This window comes from Procambarus clarkii, chromosome 63 (assembly GCF_040958095.1).
Source record: "Procambarus clarkii isolate CNS0578487 chromosome 63, FALCON_Pclarkii_2.0, whole genome shotgun sequence".
Taxonomy (NCBI): domain Eukaryota; kingdom Metazoa; phylum Arthropoda; class Malacostraca; order Decapoda; family Cambaridae; genus Procambarus; species Procambarus clarkii.
In genome coordinates, this window is record NC_091212.1 from 30,819,579 (window position 1) to 30,831,812 (window position 12,234).

General features: G+C 40.4%; 1 protein-coding gene across 4 annotated transcripts in view; it reads right to left on the reverse strand.

Annotated features, from left to right (window-relative positions):
- Positions 1 to 12,234, reverse strand: part of LOC123769434 (putative fatty acyl-CoA reductase CG5065) — a 274,956-nt gene that overhangs the window by 62,763 nt on the left and 199,959 nt on the right. For all 4 annotated transcript variants that reach the window (XM_069308829.1, XM_069308832.1, XM_069308830.1 and 1 more), the window contains exons 5-6: positions 10,448 to 10,557; positions 8,286 to 8,478 (exon numbers count right to left, since the gene is read on the reverse strand). In XM_069308829.1, coding sequence (XP_069164930.1) covers positions 8,286 to 8,478; positions 10,448 to 10,557 — 303 coding nt within the window. The remainder of the gene's footprint in view (positions 1 to 8,285; positions 8,479 to 10,447; positions 10,558 to 12,234) is intronic.

Genomic DNA, 12,234 nt, shown 5'->3' on the forward strand with positions numbered 1-12,234 from the left:
ACTGAAAACTCACACCCCAGAAGTGACTCGAACCCATACTCCCAGGAGCAACGCAACTAGTATGTACAAGACGCCTTAATCCACTTGAGCATCACGACCGGACAAAATGAGGTGATAGCCGAGGCTATTTGAACCACCCCACCGCCGGCACTCGGATAGTAATCTTGGGCATAGCATTTTACCAAATCACCTCATTCTTTGGGGCACACGTGAGGAACACAAATGCGAACAAGCCTGAATGGTCCCCAGGACAATATGCAACTGAAAACTCACACCCCAGAAGTGACTCGAACCCATACTCCCAGGAGCAACGCAACTGGTATGTACAAGACGCCTTAATCCACTTGACCATCACGACCGGACAAAATGAGGTGATAGCCGAGGCTATTTGAACCACCCCACCGCCGGCACTCGGATAGTAATCTTGGGCATAGCATTTTACCAAATCACCTCATTCTTTGGGGCACACGTGAGGAACACAAATGCGAACAAGCCTGAATGGTCCCCAGGACAATATGCAACTGAAAACTCACACCCCAGAAGTGACTCGAACCCATACTCCCAGGAGCAACGCAACTGGTATGTACAAGACGCCTTAATCCACTTGACCATCACGACCGGACAAAATGAGGTGATAGCCGAGGCTATTTGAACCACCCCACCGCCGGCACTCGGATAGTAATCTTGGGCATAGCATTTTACCAAATCACCTCATTCTTTGGGGCACACGTGAGGAACACAAATGCGAACAAGCCTGAATGGTCCCCAGGACAATATGCAACTGAAAACTCACACCCCAGAAGTGACTCGAACCCATACTCCCAGGAGCAACGCAACTAGTATGTACAAGACGCCTTAATCCACTTGAGCATCACGACCGGACAAAATGAGGTGATAGCCGAGGCTATTTGAACCACCCCACCGCCGGCACTCGGATAGTAATCTTGGGCATAGCATTTTACCAAATCACCTCATTCTTTGGGGCACACGTGAGGAACACAAATGCGAACAAGCCTGAATGGTCCCCAGGACAATATGCAACTGAAAACTCACACCCCAGAAGTGACTCGAACCCATACTCCCAGGAGCAACGCAACTGGTATGTACAAGACGCCTTAATCCACTTGACCATCACGACCGGACAAAATGAGGTGATAGCCGAGGCTATTTGAACCACCCCACCGCCGGCACTCGGATAGTAATCTTGGGCATAGCATTTTACCAAATCACCTCATTCTTTGGGGCACACGTGAGGAACACAAATGCGAACAAGCCTGAATGGTCCCCAGGACAATATGCAACTGAAAACTCACACCCCAGAAGTGACTCGAACCCATACTCCCAGGAGCAACGCAACTGGTATGTACAAGACGCCTTAATCCACTTGACCATCACGACCGGACAAAATGAGGTGATAGCCGAGGCTATTTGAACCACCCCACCGCCGGCACTCGGATAGTAATCTTGGGCATAGCATTTTACCAAATCACCTCATTCTTTGGGGCACACGTGAGGAACACAAATGCGAACAAGCCTGAATGGTCCCCAGGACAATATGCAACTGAAAACTCACACCCCAGAAGTGACTCGAACCCATACTCCCAGGAGCAACGCAACTGGTATGTACAAGACGCCTTTATCCACTTGACCATCACGACCGGACAAAATGAGGTGATAGCCGAGGCTATTTGAACCACCCCACCGCCGGCACTCGGATAGTAATCTTGGGCATAGCATTTTACCAAATCACCTCATTCTTTGGGGCACACGTGAGGAACACAAATGCGAACAAGCCTGAATGGTCCCCAGGACAATATGCAACTGAAAACTCACACCCCAGAAGTGACTCGAACCCATTCTCCCAGGAGCAACGCAACTGGTATGTACAAGACATACCGGTCCGGTCGTGATGGTCAAGTGGATTAAGGCGTCTTGTACATACCAGTTGCGTTGCTCCTGGGAGTATGGGTTCGAGTCACTTCTGGGGTGTGAGTTTTCAGTTGCATATTGTCCTGGGGACCTTTCAGGCTTGTTCGCATATATATATATATATATATATATATATATATATATATATATATATATATATATATATATATATATATATATATATATATATATGTCGTACCTAGTAGCCAGAACTCACTTCTCAGCCTACTATTCAAGGCCCGATTTGCCTAATAAGCCAAGTTTTCCTGAATTAATATATTTACTATAATTTTTTTCTTATGAAATGATAAAGCAACCCTTTTCTCTATGTATGAGGTCATTTTTTTTTTATTGGAGTTAAAATTAACGTAGATATATGACCGAACCTAACCAACCCTACCTAACCTAACCTAACCTATATTTATAGGTAAGGTTAGGTTAGGTAGCCAAAAAAAGCTAGGTTAGGTTAGGTTAGGTAGGTTAGGTAGACGAAAAAACATTAATTCATGAAAACTTGGCTTATTAGGCAAATCGGGCCTTGAATAGTAGGCTGAGAAGTGCGTTCTGGCTATTAGGTACGACATATATATATATATATATATATATATATATATATATATATATATATATATATATATATATATATAAAATATATATTATTAAATATGACCGAAAAAGTAAGATTAATAATTCTAATACGAATTTTCTCGATCTTTCTTACGTTTCTTTTCACTGTTGATGGTAATTCAAAGATCAATTCTCCAAAATTCATTTTTATTTCTAGTCTGACGCGACACTTGAGCGCGTTTCGTAAAACTTATTACATTTTCAAAGACTTTAGTTTACAAACACACAACTGAAACTGAATAGAGCTTACACATCTTCAATTTTATATCTACATTTGCGTGAGGTGGATGAGGTAAAAACAAACTTTTAACAATGGGTATTGAATGGGTATTAAATTCAAACACAAGACAGAACACGAAACAATGGGTATTGAATGGAAGTAATTGTAGAAAGCCTATTGGTCCATATTTCTTGATGCTTCTATATTGGAGCAGAGTCTTGAAGTGGGTAGAATATAGTTGTTTCATTCAATACCCATTGTTGAAAGTTTGTTTTCACCTCATCCACCTCACCCAAATGTAGATATGAAATCGGAAATGTGTAAGCTCTATTCAGTTTCAGTTGTGTGTTTGTAAACTAAAGTCTTTGAAAATGTAATAAGTTTTACGAAATGCGCTCAAGTGTCGCGTCAGACTAGAAATAAAAATGAATTTTGGAGAATTGATCTTTGAATTACCATCAACAGTGAAAAGAAACGTAAGAAAGATCGAGAAAATTTGTGTTAGAATTATTAATCTTACTTTTTCAGTCATATTTAATAATATATGTTTACAGGAAAGACTGATACCAAAATATACTAATACAGTGGTACCTCGGAATGCGATTGTCCCTGTATGCGAGATTTTCGGAAGGCGAGGTGTATTTACTCCAAAAATTTGTCTCGGAAGGCGATGGTTACTTCGGGAGGCGAGTTTGAATGCGAGTTTGTTGATACGCGTACAGCCGACCTAGCGCGTGGTCGTTCGGCGATCGTCGCCCCTCTGCCCCGCTGCCCCTCAGTTCACCATTGTCTCACGCGCAGTGACTACCCCCACATCATTTCTTGTCGTGGATTTTCAGTGTTTTGTTGGATTTTTGGTGATTTGTCTATACAATTTGTTATTATATATCTCACCATGAGTCCCAAGAAAGCCAGTGGTAAGGATAAAGGCCAGAAAGCTCATGTGAGGATGACAATAGAGGAGAAACAAGAGATCATTCGAAAGCATGAGAACGGTACACGTGTTGTTGATCTTTGTAGGCAGTACAACAAAGCGACATCAACAATATGCACTATACTTAAGAAGAAAAATAAGATTATGAGTGCTAATGTGGCAAAAGGAGTAAGAACATTAACGACACAAAGACCACAAATACTTGAAGAAGTGGAAAAGTTGTTATTAATTTGGATACACGACAAGGAGTTGAGGGGTGATAGTGTTTCGGAGGCCATTATTTGTGAGAAAGCCAGGGTGTTGCACGAAGACCTTCTAAAGAAGACCCCTGCAACGAGTGATGCAGATAAGAAAGAGTTTAAGGCAAGCAGGGGCTGGTTTGAAAAATTTAGAAAGAGAAGTGGTATCCATAGTGTTACAAGGCATGGGGAGGCAGCAAGCTCAGACAAACCAGCCGCTGGACGATTTATTGACGAATTTAAAGAGTTTGCACAGGCTGAGGGATACCTACCGCAATTAGTGTTTAATTGTGACGAAACAGGACTGTTTTGGAAAAGAATGCCTAAGAGGACATACATTACCAAGGAGGAAAAATCCTTGCCTGGACACAAGCCTATGAAAGATAGGTTTACGCTTGTGCTGTGTTCAAATGCGAGTGGCGATTTAAAAATTAAACCCTTGCTAGTGTATCATTCTGAAAATCCAAGGGTTTTCAAACAGTATAATGTGCAGAAAACCCGTTTGTCTGTGATGTGGAAGTCTAATAAAAAAGCATGGGTGACTAGGCTTATTTTTTCGGAGTGGGTGAATGAAGTGCTGTGCCCTGCCATAGAAAAATATCTGCAGGAGAAACAATTGCCACTCAAAGCCGTGCTTCTCCTTGACAATGCTCCTGCTCATCCTCCAGGCTTGGAAGATGATTTGATGCCTCAATACAATAAATTCCTCACAGTTAAATTCCTTCCTCCTAACACCACTCCTCTAATTCAGCCTATGGACCAGAAAATCATAGCGAATTTTAAGAAACTGTATGAAAGGGCACTTTTCCGGAAATGTTTTGAAGTGACTGAAGCCACAAACCTCACCCTCAAAGAGTTCTGGAGAGAGCATTTTAACATTTTTAGTGCTTTAAAACTCGTTGACAAAGCCTGGCAAGAAGTGACTCAAAGAACCCTGATCTCTGGCTGGAGAAAATTGTGGCCTGAAGGTGTGAGAGAACTAGACTTTGAGGGGTTTGAGCCTATAAATGATGCGCCTATTGTTGAGGAAATTGTTAGTCTAGGCCAGAAAATGGGCTTGGAATTGGATGGTGATGATGTGGAGGAGTTGGTGGAAGAACACAACGAAGAACTGACCACCGAAGAACTCCTAGCCCTTCAACAGGAACAGCAAGCCAACACAGCAGCGAATGATTCTGCAGTGGAGGAGGAGGTGGTGGCAGCAGCACCAGCGAATGTCCCTTCTGCAGTAATTAAGAAGGTGTGTCAGATGTGGGAAGAGATTCAAACAACTATTGAACATACTCACCCAGACAAAGCTGTAGTAGGCCGTTGTCTTAATCTTTTCAATGACAATGTGATGCCTTACTACAGAGAGAGCTTGCGAAGAAGGGAAAAGCAAGCTTCCATGGACAAATATTTGGTGAAGAAATCGAGCAGTGAGCCTCAACCAGGACCTAGTGGCACTCAGGTTAAACGTCCCAGGGAGAGCACACCAGAAAGGTCCTCACTGCCTGATGTGATTATGGAAGGGGACTCCCCTTCCAAACAGTAACTCCTCTCCTCCTCCCCCCTCCTCACCATCTTCCATACGCCTACAGCACTCGACAGTAAGGTAAGTAATAACTGGAACATAGTTTTGTAGGTTTATTTAGATGAATTAGGTAAATTAGGTATAAAAATTTAGTTTGATGTGGGGTTTTTGGGGTAGTCAGGAACGGATTAATTCATTTCCCTTTATTTCTTATGGGGAAATTAACTTCGGAATGCGAGTTTTCGGAAGGCGAGGCGTCTCCAGGAACGGATTAAACTCGCATTCTGAGGTATGCCTGTATATAAAATATATATATATATATATATGTCGTACCTAGTAGCCAGAACGCACTTCTCAGCCTACTATGCAAGGCCCAATTTGCCTAATAAGCCAAGTTTTCCTGAATTAATATATTTTCTCTAATTTTTTTCTTATGAAATGATAAAGCTACCCATTTCATTATGTATGAGGTCAATTTTTTTTATTGGAGTTAAAATTAACGTAGATATATGACCGAACCTAACCAACCCTACCTAACCTAACCTAACCTATCTTTATAGGTTAGGTTAGGTTAGGTAGCCAAAAAAGTTAGGTTAGGTTAGGTTAGGTTAGGTAGGTTAGGTAGTCGAAAAAACATTAATTCATGAAAACTTGGCTTATTAGGCAAATCGGGCATTGCATAGTAGGCTGAGAAGTGCGTTCTGGCTACTAGGTACGACGTATATATATATATATATATATATATATATATATATATATATATATATATATATATATATATATATATATATATATATATATATATATACACATATATATATATGTATATATATATATATATTACAAATCAACCATGCACAGTGAACATATAAAAGAGGAAAGAATAATGAAAGAAATAATCCGTAAAGGAGTAAAAAGCACTACTCCTAACGAAAACATAAACCTGATAATATTCTACAAAACCAAGAAGACTTCCGAACTCCTTATCAAAAACAGCCCGAAACCGACGGAGAACCTTCTACAGCAGTCAAGCGTTGTATACATGTACACTTGCCCCCACGAAGGATGTAACCTTCAATCTAAGTACATAGGTATGACGTCAACCAAGCTGACGAGGCGTTTGACATGCCATCTTCCATCCGGTGCCCCTAGGAATCACATGAGACAAGCCCATGACATCACTCTAACAAGAGAAATGTTGAACAAGAATACCTGCATAATAGACAAAACCCAAGATGCAAGAAGATTACAAATTCTTGAAGCAATTCACAAAAGAATAGAGTTCGTATCCTGGCCGGGGAGGACTTACTGGGCGCAATTCCTTAACTGTAGTCTCTGTTTAACGCAACAGTAAAATGTGTACTTGGATGAAAAAACGATTCTTCGCGGCAGGGGATCGTATTCCAGGGACCTGCCCGAAACGCTACGCGTACTAGTGGCTGTACAAGAATGTAACAACTCTTGTATATATCTCAAATAAATAAAAAAAATAAATAAACAACCTACCATGAACACCCAAATCATGGAACTATTTACTCTACCAACCATGAGAGTAAGGACAAGACCAGAACATAACGATGCCAACACAGAAGACAATGTCCAACATAACAGGCCAATTACACTGGATTAATCTTTGTATATAGATAGGAGCTGCCTCGTATGGGCCAATAAGCCTTCTGCAGTTACCTCTATTCTTATGTTCTTATGTTACTCCACATTTATCCCTTAAGTATCCCCCCATGTTTTCACCTTTATTGTCTTATCACCTGACCCAGTGCGGGTATAAAATCAACCAGCATTGTAAGATCTCTTCACTTGAGAATGAACCATGGAGGTTCGAAACGTTGTGCAAATTGTATAAATAAGTGTAATACATTCTATAGTAAATCACTTCTTTTCTTCACCTTAAAAGTACGAAAATGAGTTATGGAGAACTCCTATTTCAACTAAGCCCTGATGCTAAGAAAATAGTTAGAAGGATAGAAGCCCTAAACCAGAAAATAATAAATACAGAATATGCGGTCATATTCAATGAAACATGTTTGAAAGAAAACCTGCTGCCAGTATACACCAATATATATATATGTATATATATATATACATATACATGTATATATATTTATATATATATACATATACATGTATATATATATATATATATATATATATATATATATATATATATATATATATATATATATATATATATATATATATATATATATATATATATATATGTATATATATATATATAAACCCAACAAGCATGAAGTGTTGCTTGTTGGGTTTCTTTCTAGGAAAATTATTTTGATCTTTTAGGATGTAGATTGCACAGGTTAACTAGACAGTGGTCTGTTATCATTCGCCTACCATTCTGGGTCCTTCCCCGGTCGATGGCAATAATGACATACTGTACTTTAAATGTAAAGTGCTCATAAGGTCACTGCTCCCTGCACCTCTATGAGAGGGGACTAGCTGTTGGCTCGAGGTCCCCAGTAGGCATAATGAGTCCTGTGACTGATGACCCCAAACTAATGTAGCACCAAATTTCGAATAGCTTCAGGAAGCCGACAGGGCTCCCCACAGAAACATTTAATTTTTTAATGGTGTTTTTACTACAATACAGAATTAATTTTTCAATGCCATTGCTGGAAAGAGCCGGTTGTTTTCTTACTAGAAATGTAATATGAACCAATATAAAATATCAATTTTGTAGCCCCATTCTGACCCATTACGGGAGTAGGGCCATAAGAGATGTGTCGCAGTGAAAAGATTATGACATATATATGCACTACCTGTGAATGGTAACTTTGAATATTATACCTGTGAGTGGCTGTGTGCCAGGCTGTAACAATGAGGAGGTTGATTGGTATATCAACAGGAATGAGGTCGGCCACCAGCTCTCCTCGGCAGTGAAGGGTACGTAGCATACCCTTCCCAGCTCCTACAATCAATCCTGTAGGTCCATTGAGGTTGTCGACCCATCCTGGTAGAGGTTCCCGCCAGGCTGCAGCAACTGTCACAAACATAAAAGTGCCTTTAATATGCCGTTGTAAAGTTAAACAGTAAATAGGTATACAAGAACAATGGGGTGCCTCTGACAAGCTGTTGACTTCCTGTATTTGTCAAGGCCACTAGAAAGATATTCTACTTGAGGGCCACCCTCAAGTAAAATCCCTATTTAATATTATATTAGACCACACTATCTCTACTAGTTCTACTGGCTCTTGGTATTAAACTTTCATGTGGGAATGGTCACAAGTCAAATTTCCCCAGATATTAAATGTCTTCAAGTGCAGTTATTTAGCATCCATGTAACTATCCTTGAGAACAAAATTTTCAAGCATATTTTGGACTTAATTTAATCTTAATTCCTTGAATTTACAAATTGAACAGTTCTTCTGAAAATATTGTACAGTATTATATGTTCATTAAATAAATTCTGAAAGGTTAAGGCACATGCAAATCAAACATACAGTACTGTATTGTAAAAGTATAACTGATGAGGGGAAAATCCTCAAGAACAATGGGGGGGGGGGGACCATCAACAAGGTGCTGGATTCTTACCCCTGTTGAGGCCACTAGAGATATTGTGGCCCCTCAGGTAAACTACAATATAGTAGATGGTGTCCTGGATCAAGACAACCCTAGGCATCCTTGGTGGTAATAATATGGCTCAATATTCTCAAGCCAGCTGGTAAGTGACTGCCATTAACTGCACACACGGACATGCTCAAGGTATGGCACTGCAACCAGCCCTAGTTCAATGATGCTTCCTTCACATGTTTTGTGAAGTGATGGCACAAGGTACTGTTATCATCATGCCAATCTCAGTAAGATAACTAGAGATAATGACAATTTAGGGGCAATGTGATTTAAGGTATTGGCAGCTGATGGTACCAGTTGTTGGGACATCAAGTAGAAAGTAGCACCATTTTCTCTAGATACAACCAGCTTGGGACACCAGTAGCTGTGGATGCCAGTAGGTGGGGAAAAAAGTAGCTAAGGACATTAGTGGCTAGGGAAATTGCTTATTCCTTTGTTCAAACCTCTTGCAAGCATAGTACAAACACTTTCATCAGTTCTATGTTTATGTAGATCCTGCACTATGAGGTTGGTATATTTCAGTTAACCAAATGCTTTTCTGCATTTGTGGTAATAAACTTAACTATGACCGTCAGTGTTCCCACTGAAAGGTGTCAACTGGTCACAATGGCAACTTCACACTATAATAATTATTATAGAAATGGTTTAAAAGGGAAATTTCACATGCTTTATAAATGAAATTGGCATGTTGCCATTCAATATATCAACTATAACAAGGATTCCATTAACCTGGGCTGTATGGGTCTCAAACTGTGGACCCCATGCATGTGAAGATGACACTATCGACTGGGCTATAAGCAATTTATAGTTGCTCATAGACTGGTTGTGGATAACAATTTATTTGATGTGGATCAGTAATTCCTCAGGGATTCAGTAGGTGTAGTCAGGGAAAGTTGAAAATTCCAGTTTGGCAGCAGGATGCTGCTGCTGGAAACTTTCCTTTTAAAGACTGCTCATAGCCCGGAGCCAGTCGGCCGAGCGGACAGCACACTGGACTTGTGATCCTGTGGTCCCGTGTTCGATCATGGGCACCGGCAAGAAACAATGGGCGGAGTTTCTTTCACCCTATGCCCCTGTTACCTAGCAGTAAAATAGGTACCTGGGTGTTAGTCAGCTGTCACGGGCTGCTTCCTGGGGGTGGAGGCCTGGTCGAGGACTGGGCCGCAGAGACACTAAAAAAAGCCCCAAAATCATCTCAAGATAACCTCAAGATAGCCCAGTCGATAGAGCGTCAGCCTCACACTCGTAGGGTCCACGTTTCGAGATCCACACAGCCCAGGTGAATGGAATTTCCACAGAAGTGTGGATGACAATTTGTTTAACAAGGATGTTGATTAAATTAGCTTAAGAACCATGGGAAACCAAAATATAGGTCTTACCTATAGATGGCCGAACAATGGCCAAAGGCAACGATCCGGCTTCCTGAACCAACACGTGTTCAGCTAATGCCTTTGTGTATGTGTAGGTGTTTGGACGCGACCCAATCAATCTGTCAAAGAAGACTTATTACAGGTTAATATGAAAATTAGCAAACTGTTGAAAACATGCTGTACAGTACAGTATTTCTATATTTAACAATTCTAAGTACAGTAATATGATTTATGTATATTTAAAAGGAAAAAGGTAAGTTGGATTTAAGATTGTGGCAGTGGCATAATATGGAGAGGCAAAGATCTGAGAGATACATAACCATACACCATACTGCACGTACTGGGGAAAAAGGTTACTGTACCAGGATGGGGATAGAAGTAACACAAGTTTTCTATATAGCATAACATACTAGTTTAAAATGTCCCATAAAGTTACCTGAAGCCTGAGAAGCGATATATTTTATAATAATAAAAAAAAATAATAATAATAATAATACAGTATGTATTATTATTAATAATAATGTACAGTGGTACCTCGGATTACGACCGTTCCTGGTTACGTGCTTTTTGGGTTACGAGCAGGATTTGCTCAGAAAATTTACATCGGGATACGAGCATTGCCTCGGAATACGAGGGTGTTGATATGAGTACGGGCCGACCTAGCACGTGGTGGCAAGACGATCGCCCCTCAGTTTACCAGTGCCTCGCATCCAGTGACTATCCCGCCTAAAGTCTTTACCAGGATTTACAGTTTTTTGTCAGATTTTTGGCCATTTGAGCATAAAAGTTGTTATTATATATTTCGCCATGGGTCCCAAGAAAGCCAGTGGTAAGGTTCAACCTAAGAAAATAGTTGTGTGTAGAGGCAGTAGAGAATGTCCCTTCCTCATTAAGAAAATGTGTGAAGTATGGGAAGAACTGCAAAGTTTTGTTGAAAAAACTCACCCAGATAAAGCTGTAGCAGGCCGTTGCATTGACCTTTTAAATGACAATGTGATGTCTTACTACAGACAAGTGTTGCAAAGAAGGGAAAAACAATCTTCAATGGATCGTTTCGTTGTGAGAAAATCAATCAGTGATCCACAACAGGGCCTAGTGGTATGCAGGCAAAACGTGCCAGAGAGTGCACCCCAGAGAAGTCTTCACTGCCTGATGTTATAATGGAAGGGGACTCCCCTTCCAAACAGTAACACCTCTCCTCCTCCCCCCTCCTCACCATCTTCCATACGCCAACAGCAGTCATCAGCAAGGGTAAGTAATAACTTGAACATACTTTTGTAGTGTAGATTTTGATGAATTAGGTATAAAATTTAGTTTGAAGTGAGGTTTTTGGGTAGTCAGGAACGGAGCTACGGTTTACAAGTTTTCGGGCTACGAGCTGTCTCTAGGAACGGATTAAACTCTTAAACCGAGGTACCCCTGTATATTTTAAAAATGAATATGTATATTATACTGTACTAAATTACACTGTATACTTACTGTTTAAGGCACTGTATTAATGTAGGTTGTATAATTAAACAAATGATAGTTTGCTCATGTTAAATAAATGAATACTGTAACAGTAGACTGGCAAAGAAAGATACTTGGGTGACTGAGGGTTGGAGGTGAGGAAGGCTTGAAAGAGGGTGAGCAAACATGGTGTAAGTAAGTAAGTGAGGCACAGGGCAAGGACACTATATGGAAAATGGTAAGGGCCAAGTTTGCATGGATGTGGTGTATAAAGAAGAAATGAATGGTTTTCCATTGTAGGGAAAAGGAAGCCTGTTAAGACATGTTGAGGTCTCCCTAGCCAAGGA